General features: G+C 59.2%; 1 protein-coding gene across 1 annotated transcript; it reads left to right on the top strand.

Annotated features, from left to right (window-relative positions):
• Window positions 1-5,491: 5,491 nt before the first annotated feature.
• Window positions 5,492-18,212, top strand: UBA2 (ubiquitin like modifier activating enzyme 2). Its single transcript, XM_075332071.1, has 17 exons — window positions 5,492-5,726; window positions 6,840-6,923; window positions 6,999-7,069; window positions 9,152-9,216; window positions 9,361-9,461; window positions 9,534-9,655; window positions 9,978-10,045; window positions 10,129-10,250; window positions 10,433-10,532; window positions 10,727-10,890; window positions 11,048-11,141; window positions 11,701-11,813; window positions 11,891-12,046; window positions 12,145-12,241; window positions 16,262-16,367; window positions 17,046-17,182; window positions 17,505-18,212. Exons 1-17 carry the CDS (start codon window positions 5,589-5,591, stop codon window positions 17,675-17,677), a joined length of 1,911 nt encoding a protein of 636 aa, XP_075188186.1. The 5' UTR covers window positions 5,492-5,588; the 3' UTR covers window positions 17,678-18,212.
• Window positions 18,213-19,471: the final 1,259 nt, after the last annotated feature.

Genomic DNA, 19,471 nt, shown 5'->3' with positions numbered 1-19,471 from the left:
TAGGCTGTAGCTCAGGTTGTACTTTACTTTAGGCTGTAGCTCAGATTGTACTTTATGTTAGGCTGTAGCTTAGATTGTACTTTATGTTAGGCTGTAGCTCAGGTTGTACTTTATGTTAGGCTGTAGCTCAGGTTGTACTTTACTTTAGTCTTTAGCTCAGGTTGTACTTATGTTAGACTGTAGCACCGGTTGTACTTTATTTTAGGCTTTAGCTCAGGTTGTACTTTACTTTAGGCTGTAGCTCAGGTTGTACTTTATGTTAGGCTGTAGCTCAGGTTGTATGTTATGTTAGGCTGTAGCTCAGGTTGTATGTTATGTTAGGCTGTAGCTCAGGTTGTATGTTATGTTAGGCTGTAGCTTAGGTTATACTTTATGTTAGGGTGTAGCACAGGTTGTACTTTATGTTAGGCTGTAGTTCAGGTTGTACTTTGTTAGGGTGTAGTTCAGGTTGTACTTCACTTTAGGCTGTAGCTCAGGTTGTACTTTATGTTAGACTGTAGCTCAGGTTGTGCTTTACTTTAGGCTGTAGCTCAGGTTGTACTTTGTTAGGCTGTAGCTTAGATTGTACTTTATGTTAGGCTGTAGCTCAGATTGTACTTTACTTTAGGCTGTAGCTCAGATTGTACTTTATGTTAGGCTGTAGCTCAGGTTGTACTTTACTTTAGTCTTTAGCTCAGGTTGTACTTTATGTAAGGCCCCTTTCACACGTCAGTGATTCTGGGACGTTTGTGCTTTTTTTTAAACGTACCAGAATCACTGAAATACGCAGACACATTATAATGAATGGGTCTGCTCACACATCAGTGATTTTTCACTGCACGTGTCTCCGTGCGGTGTACCCGCGTGTCCGTGATTGCCGCACGGAGACCACGCAGTGGTGTGATCCGTGAAACACGTGCCAGAAAAAAACGTGCTTTTAAAATAAAAAAACATTTTTACTCACCCGGCGTCCAGCGATGTCCTCTGCAGCCCGTGCAGCCTGCTGCTTCTAAGCCGGCTCATTACTGTCGCGCATATTCATGATGCACGACACAGCCGACCCAGAAGCAGCTGCTGCGGGGGTCAGCGCCGGCCGGATGCTGCACCGCGGGAGCGATCAGCACCATGGACAGCGGGAGCGGGCACAGGTGAGTTAATCTCTAAGTGCAATCACGGGCCACGGAGAACGGAGCCCGGATTGCACTTAGACAACCCACGTGTGCCGTAATTCACGCCACACGGAGGGACATGTGCGTGTTTTACACGCCAGTGAAAAACGTCAGTGTTTTTCACTGACATGTGAAACGGGCCTTAGGCTGTAGCTCAGGTTGTACTTCATGTTTGGCTACAGCTCAGGTTGTGCTTTACTTTAGGCTGTAGCTCAGATTGTACTTTATGTTAGGCTGTAGCTCAGGTTGTACTTCATGTTAGGCTGTAGCTCAGGTTGTACTTCATGTTAGGCTGTAGCTCAGATTGTACTTTATGTTAGGCTGTAGCTCAGATTGTACTTTGTTAGGCTGTAGCTCAGGTTGTACTTCATGTTAGGGTGTAGCTCAGATTGTACTTTATGTTAGGCTGTAGCTCAGATTGTACTTTGTTAGGCTGTAGCTCAGGTTGTACTTCATGTTAGGCTGTAGTTCAGGTTGTACTTTACTTTAGGCTGTAGCTCAGGTTGTACTTTACTTTAGGCTGTAGCTCAGGTTGTACTTCATGTTAGGCTGTAGCTCAGGTTGTACTTCATGTTAGGCTACAGCTCAGGTTGTACTTTACTTTAGGCTGTAGCTCAGATTGTACTTTACTTTAGGCTGTAGCTCAGGTTGTACTTTACTTTAGGCTGTAGCTCAGATTGTACTTTATGTTAGGCTGTAGCTTAGGTTATACTTTATGTTAGGGTGTAGCACAGGTTGTACTTTATGTTAGGGTGTGTAGCTCAGGTTGTACTTCACTTTAGGCTGTAGCTCAGGTTGTATGTTATGTTAGGCTGTAGCTCAGGTTGTATGTTATGTTAGGCTGTAGCTCAGGTTGTATGTTATGTTAGGCTGTGGCTCAGGTTGTATGTTATGTTAGGCTGTAGCTCAGGTTGAATGTTATGTTAGGCTGTGGCTCAGGTTGAATGTTATGTTAGGCTGTGGCTCAGGTTGTATGTTATGTTAGGCTGTAGCACAGGTTGTACTTTATGTTAGGGTGTAGCTCAGGTTGTACTTCACTTTAGGCTGTAGCTCAGGTTGTATGTTATGTTAGGCTGTAGCTCAGGTTGTATGTTATGTTAGGCTGTAGCTCAGGTTGAATGTTATGTTAGGCTGTGGCTCAGGTTGTATGTTATGTTAGGCTGTAGCTCAGGTTGTATGTTATGTTAGGCTGTAGCTTAGTTTGTACTTTATGTTAGGCTGTAGCTCAGGATCTACGTTTGCAGGCTGAACTTCACTTCCGCCTGTAGCAGAGGTTGTATTTTACCTTAGGCTGACACAAGACAGAAGGTAGAAGACCTGGGGCAGGTCGCAGGTAGGACCTCATGTCACGCTGGTGGGTGTGGACCCACTACACTGTGGACCGGGCTCACCACTGAGGGCCGTTACTAAGCGACTACCTTGTCTTCAGTAGAGCAGGTGCCAGGTGCTACTCCAAGGGATATATCGGCACTGCGCAGCCGACCCCAAGGGTCAGGGATGCAGGGACAGACTCGGGTGCAGGCAGGATGGCTGACAGACAGCGGATGCTGGAGCGCAGGTACAGGTTAGCGGACAAGAATGGGGAGAGGCATTGCCACTGGAGGCGCTCTCCCGGGAGACATGTCTGACGTGGGAGCCAGTGGCAGAATCAGGAGCAGAAGCCACCACTGAGCGTCCGAGAGGGTGAGTGCGCCGGCATCCCTGCTGGGAGGAGGGACAGTGCGGGGACGCCGGCGCTACACTCCAGAATTCACCAGAAGCTAAGATGCAGAATAACACACCGACTCCAGCCCAGGCCTTCAGGACTCAAACAGAGTCAGTCTCCATCAATACCAGACCCAGAGCCGAGACCTGGAAGCCCTTAAAGGGATTGTCCACTACTAGGACATTCCTTTTGATTCAGCCTGTTAGCCTCAGGTATAATAATAGACTATACTCACCTCCTGTAACGCTGCAATTCCAGCGGTATCCGGGCTCGTGGTACCAGTGTGCCGCCCCCTTGCCAGCAGCCGGCGCTGCTCGGGTCCGAGCCTTCAGGAGAGGTGGCTCGAGGGTCTCCGGACCCGGGGGTCTCGCGGACACGCTGATTAAATGGGGGGACGTATATGTACGGGCTGAGCCGTATTAAGTTTGTGACGCCACCCACGGTGTGTGGTGAGGTGGGACACCACCGCTGCTGTTACGGGGCACCCGGGGGAGATGTTGCGCAGCAAGTTGTTAACCCCTCCGTGGGCAGGGATGGTGGCTCCGGGACCCGGTTGGTGTGTGCAGGGGAGATGACGACCGCAGAGGGTGCTGGTGTACTCATGGTTAGAAACACACACAAGTCTCTGGTAAACCAAGGTGATGGTGTCCGGTGCCGCGGCCGGTTGCGTTCTGGTCCCCCACCCGGCTGGTGGTCTCTATCCTTTTCCTGCACTGGTTAAGTAGAAAAAACTTCCTAGTATTAAACGTAGGAGTCCGCTCCCGGCTGGATGTGGCCTAAGGAGCCGTGCCCGCAGATGCTGGCCCGTGGGATCTATGGGCCCTGGTGGTGACCTCTTATCCCTATCGGTGGGCTGTTGTCTTCTTTGAGGCACTTTGAGGCCAAGACTAGAGGTTCTGTCCCACCCAATCGGTTAATTAACCAGCTCCAGTCAATTCTGGTTTCTGGCTTCAGGGTCCGAGTACCCCCTTTTGTGCTACGGTTTCCTGGTTGGTTCCCCGTGTCGGTACCGACGGGCTACAACCCTGGCCCGGTCCACCTCGGTTCCACCGAGCCATCTTCCCGTCTCCTGCTGACGGAGACCACCGTCTGCCTCCTAGCCAATGGCACCAGGGCTCCTACCCTGGCACTGTTCAAATTGGACTTGACTGCTGGAGTTACCCCTAGCCCCAGCCCACACTCCTCTACAAACTGAACTCTGAACTGAACTGCTCTTTTTCCCGCCCTGGGCTGTCTAAACCCTTGGGTGGGCGTGTCCAACCGCCTGGTCACGCCCACTGGTCTATCTGTCCCTAAGGGGGTGACTAGGGTTTAATGGTTGGCTGTGTGTTTCCTAATGAGGGAACGGTGTCGTGCAGGGGCCTATTTGTGACTACCTGGTTTTGCCAGGGCGTCACACCAGCGCTCACGTGTGGTTGTGACGTCACATGAGCCCTGCGTCCAATCACCGCTGGCTTCTGGCTCCTCGCCTTCAGACCAAATAAACAATCGACATGAAGTCACCACTGCGGCCGCGGACACTTCCTGTGGATTAGCCCATTTGGTCCGCGCATCTGCCCCCTCTCACCTCTGCCATCAGTGACTCTGAGCTGAATATGCCCTGTGCCCCCCATACTCCCCCACCTCTGTGATAGCAGGGAATATGCAGTGCGGATTTACATACACTGGAGCGTACAGCAAGATACCAGGATAAGGTAGAGCAAGAAACCTCACTGATCCAGAAATCTCCAGAACCTCGGGATTGTGCCAGAAAATCACGCCACAGGCACAGACGGAACTGCTGAAGTGCGCACATTCACCACTAGAGGGCGATAACGCTGAGATTCGCGCTGCAGTGCACCCTCCGGCCGCCAGGTGTTGCTGACATTCACGCTGCTCCTCGGGAGTCCTCCGGCCGGCAGGGGTCGCTGTGCGGCTGCGCTGTTGCTCGGGAGTCCTCCGGCCGGCAGGGGTCGCTGTGCGGCTGCGCTGTTGCTCGGGAGTCCTCCGGCCGGCAGGGGTCGCTGTGCGGCTGCGCTGTTCCCCGGGAGTCCTCCGGCCGCCAGGTGTTGCTGACATTCACGCTGCTCCTCGGGAGTCCTCCGGCCGGCAGGGGTCGCTGTGCGGCTGCGCTGTTGCTCGGGAGTCCTCCGGCCGGCAGGGGTCGCTGTGTGGCCGTGCTGTTCCCCGGGAGTCCTCCGGCCGGCAGGGGTCGCTGTGTGGCCGTGCTGTTCCCCGGGAGTCCTCCGGCCGGCAGGGGTCGCTGTGCGGCTGCGCTGTTGCTCGGGAGTCCTCCGGCCGGCAGGGGTCGCTGTGCGGCTGCGCTGTTTCTCGGGAGTCCTCCGGCCGGCAGGGGTCGCTGTGCGGCTGCGCTGTTTCTCGGGAGTCCTCCGGCCGGCAGGGGTCGCTGTGCGGCTGCGCTGTTGCTCGGGAGTCCTCCGGCCGGCAGGGGTCGCTGTGTGGCCGTGCTGTTCCCCGGGAGTCCTCCGGCCGGCAGGGGTCGCTGTGCGGCTGCGCTGTTGCTCGGGAGTCCTCCGGCCGGCAGGGGTCGCTGTGCGGCTGCGCTGTTGCTCGGGAGTCCTCCGGCCGGCAGGGGTCACTGTGTGGCCGTGCTGTTCCCCGGGAGTCCTCCGGCCGCCAGGGGTCGCTGTGCGGCTGCGCTGTTGCTCGGGAGTCCTCCGGCCGGCAGGGGTCGCTGTGCGGCCGTTGTTTCTCGCCGGCTCTGTTGTGTCTCCCGCGCTGTGAGGCGGCTGAGGATGGCGGTGACCGGGGCGCTGCGCACGGAGCTGGCGGAGGCGGTGTCCGGGTGTCGGGTGCTGGTGGTCGGGGCCGGAGGGATCGGTTGCGAGTTACTGAAGAACCTTCTCCTCACAGGATTCACCAACCTGGACGTGGTGCGGAGCCGGGGGGAGGGGAGCCATTGTCCAGAGACCCCGAGCCTGGGGGGCCCCGCAGAGCATCACAGGGGGAGGAGGGGGCCCCGCAGAGCATCACAGGGGGAGGAGGGGGCCCTGCAGAGCATCACAGGGGGGGGAGGAGGGGGCCCTGCAGAGCATCACAGGGGAGGAGGAGGGGGCCCTGCAGAGCATCACAGGGGGGGAGGAGGGGGCCCTGCAGAGCATCACAGGGGGGGAGGAGGGGGCCCTGCAGAGCATCACAGGGGGGGAGGAGGGGGCCCTGCAGAGCATCACAGGGGGGGGAGGAGGGGGCCCTGCAGAGCATCACAGGGGAGGAGGAGGAGGGGGCCCTGCAGAGCATCACAGAGGAGGAGGAGGGGGCCCTGCAGAGCATCACAGGGGGGAGGAGGGGGCCCTGCAGAGCATCACAGGGGGGGAGGAGGGGGCCCTGCAGAGCATCACAGGGGGGAGGAGGGGGCCCTGCAGAGCATCACAGGGGGGGAGGAGGGGGCCCTGCAGAGCATCACAGGGGGGGGAGGAGGGGGCCCTGCAGAGCATCACAGGGGGAGGATGGGGCCCTGCAGAGCATCACAGGGGGAGGATGGGGCCCTGCAGAGCATCACAGGGGGAGGAGGGGGCCCTGCAGAGCATCACAGGGGGGGGGAGGAGGGGGCCCTGCAGAGCATCACAGGGGGGGGGAGGAGGGGGCCCTGCAGAGCATCACAGGGGGAGGAGGAGGGGGCCCTGCAGAGCATCACAGGGGGAGGAGGAGGGGGCCCTGCAGAGCATCACAGGGGGAGGAGGAGGGGGCCCTGCAGAGCATCACAGGGGGAGGAGGGGGCCCTGCAGAGCATCACAGGGGGAGGAGGGGGCCCTGCAGAGCATCACAGGGGGAGGAGGGGGCCCTGCAGAGCATCACAGGGGAGGAGGAAGGGGCCCTGCAGAGCATCACAGGGGGATAAGGGGTCCCTGCAGAGCATCTGCCTTCTCTCTGTAGAGCATTGTATGCAGGTGGTGTCTCTGCAGAACACCTCTCTGTATCCGCCCCTCCCCCGTCATTGCTGCTGCAGAGCGTTGCGTCACTCTTTGATTCTGGTGTCTGTTTTCTAGATTGATCTGGACACGATTGATGTCAGTAACCTGAACCGACAGTTTCTGTTCCAGAAGAAACATGTGGGGCGATCGAAGGCGCAGGTAAGGGGTCCGCCGTCTGTGGGGGATGTGATTGGCTGCGCTCGCTGACCGTCTGCCCTCCTGTGTTATCCTCAGGTGGCCAAGGAGAGCGTCCTGCAGTTCTGTCCGGGGGCCGGCATCACCGCCTATCACGACAGCATCATGAAGTGAGTCATCACTGCAGCCCCCCGCTCTGCCGCGCTGCGCTCCCCCCCCGTTCTGCCGCGCTGCGCTCTGCCGCGCTGCGCTGCGCTCCCCCCCCGCTCTGCCGCGCTGCGCTCCCCCCCCGCTCTGCCGCGCTGCGCTCCCCCCTTGCTCTGCCGCGCTGCGCTCCCCCCTGCTCTGCCGCGCTGCGCTCCCCCCCGCTCTGCTGCGCTGCGCTTTCCCCGCTCTGCCGCGCTGCGCTCACCTCCCCGCTCTGCCGCGCTGCGCTCACCTCCCCGCTCTGCCGCGCTGCGCTCCCCCCCGCTCTGCCGCGCTGCGCTCCCCCCCCGCTCTGCCGCCCTGCGCTCCCCCCCCGCTCTGCCGCCCTGCGCTCCCCCCCGCTCTGCCGCCCTGCGCTCCCCCCCCCCGCTCTGCCGCCCTGCGCTCCCCCCCCGCTCTGCCGCCCTGCGCTCCCCCCCCGCTCTGCCGCCCTGCGCTCCCCCCCCGCTCTGCCGCCCTGCGCTCCCCCCTGCTCTGCTGCCGCCCTGCGCTCCCCCCCCCGCTCTGCTGCCGCCCTGCGCTCCCCCCCGCTCTGCTGCCGCCCTGCGCTCCCCCCCCGCTCTGCTGCCGCCCTGCGCTCCCCCCCGCTCTGCTGCCGCCCTGCGCTCCCCCCCGCTCTGCCGCGCTGCGCTCCCCCCCGCTCTGCCGCGCTGCGCTCCCCCCCCGCTCTGCCGCCCTGCGCTGCGCTCCCCCCCCACTCTGCCGCCCTGGTCTGCGCTCCCCCCCCGCTCTGCCGCGCTGCGCTCCCCCCCCGCTCTGCAGTCATGTGACCTCGGTGCCCCTCCTGCAGCTTGTCCCTGTACCGCACATGAGGTGGAGATTGCGGTGTTCGCCCCCTTAGATTCCTCGCGTCTGCAGAGCGGGGGGTGGGGATCGTTGTGACAGATTCCGGTAGTTGCTGCTCCTGTGTTCTGGGCGTTCTCAGACATTTGGGGTGAGGGGGGCGATTGTTGAGGGGGTGTCGCTGATCTATTTGGGGTTATTCCTGCGGACGCCTCTTTCCCAATAATCGTGCAGTGTAAACACCCGAAGAAGCAGAATCCTGGAGCCGGGGGCGAAGTGACTCTTAATTTTGCTCTGAATCATTGTTATTGGCAGCAGAACGTCCTGTGTGTCCGGCATGTGCTGCCGAGGAGCGCGGCCCCCTGTGTGTCCGGCATGTGCTGCCGAGGAGCGCGGCCCCCTGTGTGTCCGGCATGTGCTGCCGAGGAGCGCGGCCCCCTGTGTGTCCGGCATGTGCTGCCGAGGAGCGCGGCCCCCTGTGTGTCCGGCATGTGCTGCCGAGGAGCGCGGCCCCCTGTGTGTCCGGCATGTGCTGCCGAGGAGCGCGGCCCCCTGTGTGTCCGGCATGTGCTGCCGAGGAGCGCGGCCCCCTGTGTGTCCGGCATGTGCTGCCGAGGAGCGCGGCCCCCTGTGTGTCCGGCATGTGCTGCCGAGGAGCGCGGCCCCCTGTGTGTCCGGCATGTGCTGCCGAGGAGCGCGGCCCCCTGTGTGTCCGGCATGTGCTGCCGAGGAGCGCGGCCCCGTGTGTCCGGCATGTGCTACCGAGGAGCGCGGCCCCCTGTGTGTCCGGCATGTGCTGCCGAGGAGCGCGGCCCCCTGTGTGTCCGGCATGTGCTGCCGAGGAGCGCGGCCCCCTGTGTGTCCAGCATGTGCTGCCGAGGAGCGCGGCCCCCTGTGTGTCCGGCATGTGCTGCCGAGGAGCGCGGCCCCCTGTGTGTCCGGCATGTGCTGCCGAGGAGCGCGGCCCCCTGTGTGTCCGGCATGTGCTGCCGAGGAGCGCGGCCCCCTGTGTGTCCGGCATGTGCTGCCGAGGAGCGCGGCCCCCTGTGTGTCCGGCATGTGCTGCCGAGGAGCGTGGCCCCCCTGTGTGTCCGGCATGTGTTGCCTTGTGTTCCTCCACCGCGGTTTGGCCGTTGTCACATGGCCGCTGACCAGAAAACAGCCTGACAGCAGCGGAGTAACGCCGCTCATCTCTCGGCTTTAGACAGGTGACGCTATTGTTCTCTGTTGTCAGTCGGTGTCTCCTGGTTTTGTCTTCTCAGTGCTGAATACGATGTTGAATTCTTCAAGAAGTTCACGCTGGTGATGAACGCCCTGGATAACAGAGGTACGGTCCGTTCCGCTGAGCGCAGACCTGGGCCACCCCGGCTCCGTGCCATCCGGCTTCGCCTGCGGACGTGTGGTGCGCGGCGCGGATGTGTGGTGTCTGCGCCATCTTTAGTCAGTGCAGCTTCTCTTGTGTTGATTTCAGCTGCACGGAATCACGTGAACCGGATGTGTCTGGCGGCCGACGTCCCCCTGATAGAGAGCGGCACGGCCGGGTACCTGGGCCAGGTCACCGTCATCAAGAAGGTTTGTAGCTGCCGTCCAACAGCCGCCCCCGCTCCGTAGTGCGGCCCCCTCACTGTTTTATCCTCCTGTCAGGGGGTCACCGAATGCTACGAATGTCAACCCAAACCCACCCAGAAGACATTCCCCGGCTGCACCATCCGCAACACTCCCTCCGAGCCCATCCACTGCATCGTGTGGGCCAAGTACCTGTTCAAGTAAGATGCTGCTGCCATGAAGAGCTTGGGTCCACGTGTGCTGGGGAGCCCCCGCCATGATGAGCTCAGGGCCACGTGTGCTGGGGATCCCCCCTATGAAGAGCTTGGGTCCACGTGTGCTGGGGAGCCCCCACCATGATGAGCTCAGGGCCACGTGTGCTGGGGATCCCCCCTATGAAGAGCTTGGGTCCACGTGAGCCGGGGAGCCCCCGCCATGATCAGCTCGGGGCCACACATGCCAGGGATCCCCCCCATGGCAGGGCCCAGCGCCGGTATGTGTCTCACTGGTGATTTGTGCCCTCTTTTCGCCTCCTCTCTGCAGCCAGTTATTCGGGGAGGAGGACGCCGATCAGGAGGTCTCTCCAGACACCGCCGACCCCGAGGCTTCCTGTGAGTATACAGCCCTCGCTCCTGTATCTAGAGGTGACCGTACCTGGGTACCACTGCCCTCTGCTCTGTCGTCTTTCCTCCAGGGGAGCCCACCGAGGCCGCACAGAGGGCCAACGCCTCCAACCAGGACGGGGACATCAAACGTGTCTCCACCAAGCAGTGGGCGAAGTCCACCGGCTACGATCCCACCAAGCTGTTTAACAAGGTAATCAGCCCCTGTGATGTCGGGGTCATATCACGGGGCGCGGTTTACGGGGGAGATGCTAGGGCTGTATGGAGGGGGGCTGTATGGGGGGGCTGTATGGAGGAGGGTGTATGGGGTTGGGGGCTGTGTGCTGTTCCCGGGTGCCACATGTCACGTTCTGATAACAACGTGGCTTCTTCCAGCTTTTCAAAGATGACATCCGTTACCTCCTAACCATGGACAAGCTGTGGAGGAAGAGGACACCCCCGGCGCCCCTGGACTGGGCCGGCCTGCAGAGCGGCGGTATGTATCTCGTGTCTCCGCCATCTTGTCTGCGATGTCTCGTGCCCCCGGTCTCCCGTCTCGCGCCCCCGGTCTCCCGTCTCGCGCCCCCCGGTCTCCCGGGGTCCGGACGGTCTCGGCCGCTCTCCCGTCTGACACCTGCAGTCACTTCGGGAGTTTTCCCGATAATTGTCTCTTCTTCTTTTTCTCCTCAGACATCGATGCTGCGGCGCAGAAGACGGCGTCCTTGGGGGTCGGCCTGAAGGACCAGCAGGTTCTGGACGTCGCCGGTTACGCTCGGCTGTTTTCTCACAGTGTCGAGACTTTAAGGGATCAGATCTCTAAGAAGGGGGACGGCGCGGAGCTGGTGTGGGACAAGGTGCGTCCCTCTCACTGCTCCGTTCCCTATTGTTTCATGTCCTGTGGATACGGCACCGATGGGTGGAAATCCGAGATATATCCCTGATGTGTGTGAGCCGCTGTCGGCCGGACAGGAAGCCCCTGCCCTCCCCTAACCCCTGGGTTCCCTTCTGTAGGATGACCCCCCAGCCATGGATTTTGTGACCTCCGCAGCCAACCTCAGGATGTTCATCTTCAGTATGGCCATGAAGAGCCGCTTCGATATAAAGTGTAAGCTCCTATGCCTCCTCGCAGTGTACAGGCCGCACCGCCTGCCTCCCCCTGTGTTTTCTTGTACGCGCCGCGCCGCCTGCCTCCCCCAGTGTTTTTGTGTACGAGGGCCGCGCCGCCTGCTTCCCCCGGTGTTTTCTTGTACGGGCCGCGCCGCCTGCCTCCCCCAGTGTTTTCCTCTATGGGCCGCGCCGCTTGCTTCCCCTGGTGTTTTCCTGTACGGGCCGCGCCGCCTGCCTCCCCCTGTGTTTTCTTGTACGGGCTGCGTCGCTTCCTCCCCCAGTGTTTTCTTGTATGGGCCGCGCCGCTTGCCTCCCCCAGTGTTTTCCTGTACGGGCCGCGCCGCTTGCTTCCCCTGGTGTTTTCCTGTATGGGCCGCGCCGCCTGCCTCCCCCAGTGTTTTCCTGTACGGGCCGCGCTGCCTGCCTCCCCCAGTGTTTTCTTGTACGGGCCGCGCCGCCTGCCTCCCCCAGTGTTTTCTTGTACGGGCCGCGCCGCCTGCCTCCCCCAGTGTTTTCTTGTAGATGCTGTCAGTATAGGACATGTTTTGTTCACACAGCGATGGCCGGGAACATCATACCTGCGATCGCCACCACCAACGCCATCATATCCGGGCTCATCGTGCTGGAGGGGCTGAAGATCCTGTCGGGGAGCCTGGACCAGTGCAGGACGGTGCGTGGCCCCCATTCCTCCCGGGGGCCCGGCTTCAGCTGCAGGATGAGACCCTGACCCTCTGCTCCATCCTGTAGGTGTTTCTGAACAAACAGCCAAACCCCCGCAAGAAGCTGCTGGTGCCGTGCGTCCTGGACCCCCCCAACGCCAACTGCTACGTGTGCGCCAGCCGCCCCGAGGTCACCGTCAAGTTAAATGTTCACAAAGTGACCGTGCAGACGCTGCAGGACAAGGTGCGTGCGCAGGACGGGGGGCTGCTGCCCGGAGCCGGGGTCCTCGAGTCCTGAACGGCGGCGGCTCATAATAATGGGGGATTTATTATGTCTCCCAGATCATCAAGGAGAAGTTCGGCATGGTGGCCCCCGACGTGCAGATTGAAGACGGGAAAGGCACAATCCTCATCTCCTCGGAGGCCGGAGAGACAGACGGTGAGTGACGTCCTGAGACCACTGCAGAGCGGGAGGCGCAGGGAGGGTCTGTGACCGCGGAGGATCACGGGAGGGTCTGTGACCCGCGGAGGATCGCGGGAGGGTCTGTGACCCGCGGAGGATCGCGGGAGGGTCTGTGACCCGCGGAGGATCGCGGGAGGGTCTGTGACCCGCGGAGGATCGCGGGAGGGTCTGTGACTGACCACGGAGATCCACGGGAGCTGCAGACCCCAAACCGGGCACATCTACAATCGGCATCATGTACAGATGATGCATCAGAGGATGGAAAATGAGTGAGAAGTGGTCAGCGCCGCTCCTGTAGACGTAGTGCAGACCTGCTCCAGTAGAGGGCGCCGCAGTGTCAGCTAGAGTTTGTCTCCTTCCTCCCTGGAGAGACAATTTGCATATTTCCTAGAGGAGCATTGCAGCTATAAGACTCCGCTGTTGTGAATATGTTTTCCAGTTCGGGGCTCCCTCTTGTGGTCAGTGCTGGCGGTGCAGTTGATGTGTGGAATGAAAGCCACACACCGGTAGAGGAGTGGCAATCAGGGTCAGATTGGGCCTATATAACTGAGTAGTTTTCTCTGGTTACTTGCCGGTGCTCAATGGTCTCTTGTGTGTTAAGGACATTCTGTAACCAGCCCTGCTCACGGCCAGAACTCCTCTCAGATAAGTGGTCTTTGTACCTCTTGCTTATTGTTTCCACTTTCTTGTTGCTTTTTCTGCTTTGATACTAATGCTTGATTCCTATTTTGTCTGTGTGGAGTTCTTGGTGGAATGGGATCATTCCCTGCTGGGAGTGTCTGTATACTTGGCTCCATGATTCTGCTATGTGTTGTTTTTGTCATGCTTGGTATTATTCAGTCCCTCATCTATATTAGTGTTTTTGGATCCCAGTAACATCAGAGTGCTGATGTAGCGGGGGAGAGGTTGTGTGACCTCAGGATTTTTCCATATCAGTAGTGCTGGTATATATTAGGGTTTTTACGGTTGCAGACAGTGCTCCTTCCTATCCTTTCCTATAAAGAACGTTTGGGCCTCACCTTTGCTGAATCTGTTTTTCTAGCTTTGTATTGTGTTTTCTATATCACCGTAGTCTTTACATGTGGGGGGCTATCTATATCTTTGGGGACTGCTCTGAGGCAGATTAGCTTTCTTATATTTCTATCTGTGAGATTATTTAGTTCTCCGGCTGTGTCGAGGCGTCCAGGTCATCGTAGGCTCGCCCCACGGCTACTGTTAGTTGTGTGTCAGGGTTAGGTCTGCCGTCCGTTAAGGTTCCAGCCACTCTGTTACCTTTTGGGATTCCGCATTCCTCGGCCCCTGAATCATAACACTCCTCACCACAGATTGGTTTGTCAGTCTCCACAAGGAGAAAGGTTTTCCCCTGAGACCCCACTATAGCTTCTCATTCAGCAGATCAGATCTTATACTTTGCACTGACGAGGGACAATCACCCCGAAACACTGTGTCTGCAAATAAAGGTTCTGATCTGGCAGAAATCCTAGGTCATATGAAAAGGCTCGGTAAAGGGCCACTTTGAGTTTTAGGATTGCTACCTCCAATAGGTGGCGCTAGAGGTCATCTTCTTCCTTCCTGAAGAGACAATTTGAACGGTATCAGCAGTGATGTGTGGATAAGAGCAGTGCAGAGTGATTGCTGCTCTCCCTGCGATCTGTGCAGAGTGATTGCTGCTCCCCTCGTGATCTGTGCAGAGTGATTGCTGCTCTCCCTGCGATCTGTGCAGAGTGATTGCTGCTCCCCCCGCGATCTGTGCAGAGTGATTGCTGCTCCCCCCGCGATCTGTGCAGAGTGATTGCTGCTCCCCCCGCGATCTGTGCAGAGTGATTGCTGCTCTCCCTGCGATCTGTGCAGAGTGATTGCTGCTCCCCCCGCGATCTGTGCAGAGTGATTGCTGCTCCCCCCGCGATCTGTGCAGAGTGATTGCTGCTCCCCCCGCGATCTGTGCAGAGTGATTGCTGCTCCCCCCGCGATCTGTGCAGAGTGATTGCTGCTCCCCCCGCGATCTGTGCAGAGTGATTGCTGCTCCCCCCGCGATCTGTGCAGGGTGATTGCTGCTCTCCCTGCGATCTGTGCAGAGTGATTGCTGCTCCCCTCGTGATCTGTGCAGAGTGATTGCTGCTCCCCCCGCGATCTGTGCAGAGTGATTGCTGCTCTCCCCGCGATCTGTGCAGAGTGATTGCTGCTCTCCCTGCGATCTGTGCAGAGTGATTGGTGCTCCCCTCGTGATCTGTGCAGAGTGATTGCTGCTCTCCCTGCGATCTGTGCAGAGTGATTGGTGCTCCCCTCGTGATCTGTGCAGAGTGATTGCTGCTCTCCCCGCGATCTGTGCAGAGTGATTGGTGCTCCCCCCGCGATCTGTGCAGAGTGATTGGTGCTCCCACCGCGATCTGTGCAGAGTGATTGGTGCTCCCCCCGCGATCTGTGCAGAGTGATTGGTGCTCTCCCCGCGATCTGTGCAGAGTGATTGGTGCTCTCCCCGCGATCTGTGCAGAGTGATTGCTGCTCTCCCCGCGATCTGTGCAGAGTGATTGCTGCTCTCCCCGCGATCTGTGCAGAGTGATTGCTGCTCTCCCCTCGTGATCTGTGCAGAGTGATTGCTGCTCCCCCCGCGATCTGTGCAGAGTGATTGCTGCTCCCCCCGCGATCTGTGCAGAGTGATTGCTGCTCCCCCCGCGATCTGTGCAGAGTGATTGCTGCTCCCCCCGCGATCTGTGCAGAGTGATTGCTGCTCCCCCCGCGATCTGTGCAGAGTGATTGCTGCTCCCCCCGCGATCTGTGCAGAGTGATTGCTGCTCCCCCCGCGATCTGTGCAGAGTGATTGCTGCTCCCCCCGCGATCTGTGCAGAGTGATTGCTGCTCTCCCTGTGATCTGTGCAGAGTGATTGGTGCTCCCCCCGCGATCTGTGCAGAGTGGTTGGTGCTTCCCCCCGCGATCTGTGCAGAGTGATTGGTGCTCCCCCCGCGATCTGTGCAGAGTGATTGCTGCTCTCCCTGTGATCTGTGCAGAGTGATTGGTGCTCCCCCCGCGATCTGTGCAGAGTGGTTGGTGCTTCCCCCCGCGATCTGTGCAGAGTGATTGGTGCTCTCCCTGCGATCTGTGCAGAGTGATTGGTGCTCTCCCCGCGATCTGTGCAGTGATTGCTGCTTCCCCCGCGATCTGTGCAGAGTGATTGGTGCTTCCCCCCGCGATCTGTGCAGAGTGATTGGTGCTCCCCCCGCGATCTGTGCAGAGTGATTGCTGCTCCCCCCGCGATCTGTGCAGAGTGATTGCTGCTCCCCCCGCGATCTGTGCAGAGTGATTGCTGCTCCCCCCGCGATCTGTGCAGAGTGATTGCTGCTCCCCCCGCGATCTGTGCAGAGTGATTGCTGCTCCCCCCGCGATCTGTGCAGAGTGATTGCTGCTCCCCCCGCGATCTGTGCAGAGTGATTGCTGCTCCCCCCGCGATCTGTGCAGAGTGATTGCTGCTCCCCCCGCGATCTGTGCAGAGTGATTGCTGCTCTCCCTGTGATCTGTGCAGAGTGATTTTTGCTCCCCCCGCGATCTGTGCAGAGTGATTTTTGCTCCCCCCGCGATCTGTGCAGAGTGATTGGTGCTCTCCCTGCGATCTGTGCAGAGTGATTGGTGCTCTCCCCGCGATCTGTGCAGTGATTGCTGCTTCCCCCGCGATCTGTGCAGAGTGATTGCTGCTCTCCCTGCGATCTGTGCAGAGTGATTGGTGCTTCCCCCCGCGATCTGTGCAGGGTGATTGCTGCTCTCCCTGCGATCTGTGCAGAGTGATTGGTGCTCTCCCCGCGATCTGTGCAGAGTGATTGGTGCTCTCCCCGCGATCTGTGCAGAGTGATTGGTGCTCCCCCCGCGATCCGTGCAGAGTGATTGGTGCTCTCCCCTGGGGCGCCCGTGTCCTCCGTTATTTGGGGTCTTTCTCTTCCTTTTTCTGTTGCACTTTTGTTGTTCGTAGAATTTTTTTATACATAATTTATTTATTTTTTTTTTAGCAAACAACAGTCGGCAGTTGTCAGATTTCAGCATCCGGCACGGCACCCGGCTGCAGGCGGACGACTTCCTGCAGGACTACACCCTGCTGATCAACGTGCTGCAGAGGTGAGCGCCATCGGGTGCCTGGCGGGACGGGGGCATCGGGTGCCTGGCGGGACGGGAGCATCGGGTGCCTGGCGGGACGGGGGGCATCGGGTGCCTGGCGGGACGGGGGCATCGGGTGCCTGGCGGGATGGGGGCATCGGGTGCCTGGCGGGACGGGGGCATCGGGTGCCTGGCGGGACGGGGGCATCGGGTGCCTGGCGGGACGGGAGCATCGGGTGCCTGGCGGGACGGGAGCATCGGGTGCCTGGCGGGACGGGAGCATCGGGTGCCTGGCGGGACGGGAGCATCGGGTGCCTGGCGGGACGGGAGCATCGGGTGCCTGGCGGGACGGGAGCATCGGTTGCCTGGCGAGACGGGAGCATCGGGTGCCTGGCGGGACGGGAGCATCGGGTGCCTGGCGGGACGGGAGCATCGGGTGCCTGGCGGGACGGGGGCATCGGGTGCCTGGCGGGACGGGGGCATCGGGTGCCTGGCGGGCAGGAGCAGCCCGCGGCTGTGGGGATGGGGGCATCGGGTGGCGGGCAGGAGCAGCCCGCGGCTGTCGGGATGGGGGCATCGGGTGACTGGCGGGCAGGAGCAGCCCGCGGCTGTCGGGACGGGGGCATCGGGTGACTGGCGGGCAGGAGCAGTCCGCGGCTGTCGGCGGCCATGTTGACCTTGTCACTTTGACCTCTACAGTGAGGACTTGGAGAAGGATGTGGAGTTTGAGGTTGTTGGCGACGCTCCGGAGAAAGCCCCTCAGAGACCCTCGGAGGAAAGCGGCAAAAGTATCACCAATGGCAGCGACGACGGAGCACAACCCTCCACGTCTGCAGGTACCAGAGCGCCACGTGTCGGCTCAGTGGGTAAGATCTCTGCTTGCTGCTAGTGAATGTGACTGGTCAGGTTCTCTCCTCTGCTGATGCTTTGTTACAGTGTGTCAGGCAGAGGATTGTCCAGACCGGGCACAACTGTAACAAACCCTCAGCTGTGAGCAGTTACTCAGCAATATTTCCATTCTCTGACAGCAAACGGAGGTTGTAAGGTGATAAATGATTCTGTTAGCGGAGCGGCGAGGCCTGGAGCTTCCTCCGGGGGAAACCGTCAGCAGGCAGGGACCTCACGCGACACTGTGTGACGATTTTTCCTTTTCTACAGTACAAGAAGCGGACGACGTGCTGATGGTGGAGTCTGACGAGGACGGTCCCTCCGGCAGCGACGTCACCACGGAGACCGTGACGCTGAAGAGGAAGCTGTCCGCGGAGGAGGTCGTCAGCAGCAAGCGGCAGCGCCTGGAGCCGGCGGACGATGACATCATCGCGCTGGACTGAGGGCGGCGCCGCTCTCCGCGGAGCGCTGTGTTTTTATATTTCCTGTTTTGTGATAATTGTCATTGCCCCGCCGGATACATGTCCTGGGGTCCGGGGCATCGCCCCCCGCCGGATACATGTCCTGGGGCCCGGGGCATCGCCCCCCGCCGGATACATGTCCTGGGGCCCGGGGCATCGCCCCCCGCCGGATACATGTCCTGGGGCCCGGGGCATCGCCCCCCGCCGGATACATGTCCTGGGGTCCGGGGCATCGCCCTCCGCCGGATACATGTCCTGGGGTCCGGGGCATCGCCCCCCGCCGGATACATGTCCTGGGGTCCGGGGCGTCGCCCCAATGTTTAGGTAATGACTGTTTTCTATTAAGTGCCACATCAGACGTCCGTCCTGCAGGAGCGCGGAGGACGGCGGCAGCGAGCGACCGGCACTGCCATCTCTGTACTGCCCGAGCGCCACCCCCAGGTTATTTATACTTCATCTTTTGTAAAACGGCCGATTCCTCCTGTATCTGAAGGGACCAAATAAACGTCATCTTGTATCAGCGTGTACTGACCGCGCCGACCACCGGAGCAGAATAGTGAGCGCAGCTCTGGGGTATAATACAGGAGGTAACTCAGGATCAGTAATGTATGTACACAGTGACTGCACCAGCAGAATAGTGAGTGCAGCTCTGGAATATAATACAGGAGGTAACTCAGGATCAGTAATGTAATGTATGTACACAGTGACTGCACCAGCAGAATAGTGAGTGCAGCTCTGGAGTATAATACAGGAGGTAACTCAGGATCAGTAATGTATGTATACAGTGACTGCACCAGCAGAATAGTGAGTGCAGCTCTGGAGTATAATACAGGAGGTAACTCAGGATCAGTAATGTATGTATACAGTGACTGCACCAGCAGAATAGTGAGTGCAGCTCTGGAGTATAATACAGGAGGTAACTCAGGATCAGTAATGTATGTACACAGTGACTGCACCAGCAGAATAGTGAGTGCAGCTCTGGAGTATAATACAGGAGGTGACTCAGGATCAGTAATGTAATGTATGTACACAGTGACTACACCAGCAGAATAGTGAGTGCAGCTCTGGAGTATAATACAGGAGGTAACTCAGGATCAGTAATGTAATGTAATGTATGTACACAGTGACTGCACCAGCAGAATAGTGAGTGCAGCTCTGGAGTATAATACAGGAGGTAACTCAGGATCAGTAATGTATGTACACAGTGACTGCAGCAGCAGAATAGTGAGTGCAGCTCTGGAGTATAATGCAGGAGGTAACTCAGGATCAGTAATGTAATGTATGTACACAGTGACTGCAGCAGCAGAATAGTGAGTGCAGCTCTGGAGTATAATGCAGGAGGTAACTCAGGATCAGTAATGTAATGTATGTACACAGTGACTGCACCAGCAGAATAGTGAGTGCAGCTCTGGAGTATAATACAGGATGAGTAATATGCGGCGACGGTGTGATATCGGGGTGTGGGGTGGTGGCTGGTACTCGGCAGCTCGCGGTGACTCGGTGCCGGTGTTCACCAGTTCACATTTCCGCTGTTCCTCAGATATTTCTGTTTTCTGCGCTGGGTTTTATTGGAAATACTGAAGATTTGGGACATTGCGGTGGCGCAGGCTGTCGCCTCTCGCCCGCTCCCGCGGAGGTTGCCATGGCTCCCTGCTCACCGTGGCGCTTTCTTCTCTATTTTGTTCACACATGACATTACCGCTACTCCAGTGGCTTAACCCCTTCCTGCCCTGGTGTGGGTTATATGTGCGGTACAGCACACGTCCAGCCTCGTGC

This window comes from Anomaloglossus baeobatrachus, unplaced genomic scaffold (assembly GCF_048569485.1).
Source record: "Anomaloglossus baeobatrachus isolate aAnoBae1 unplaced genomic scaffold, aAnoBae1.hap1 Scaffold_173, whole genome shotgun sequence".
Classification (NCBI taxonomy): domain Eukaryota; kingdom Metazoa; phylum Chordata; class Amphibia; order Anura; family Aromobatidae; genus Anomaloglossus; species Anomaloglossus baeobatrachus.
This window is presented reverse-complemented; position numbering and strand designations above follow the sequence as displayed.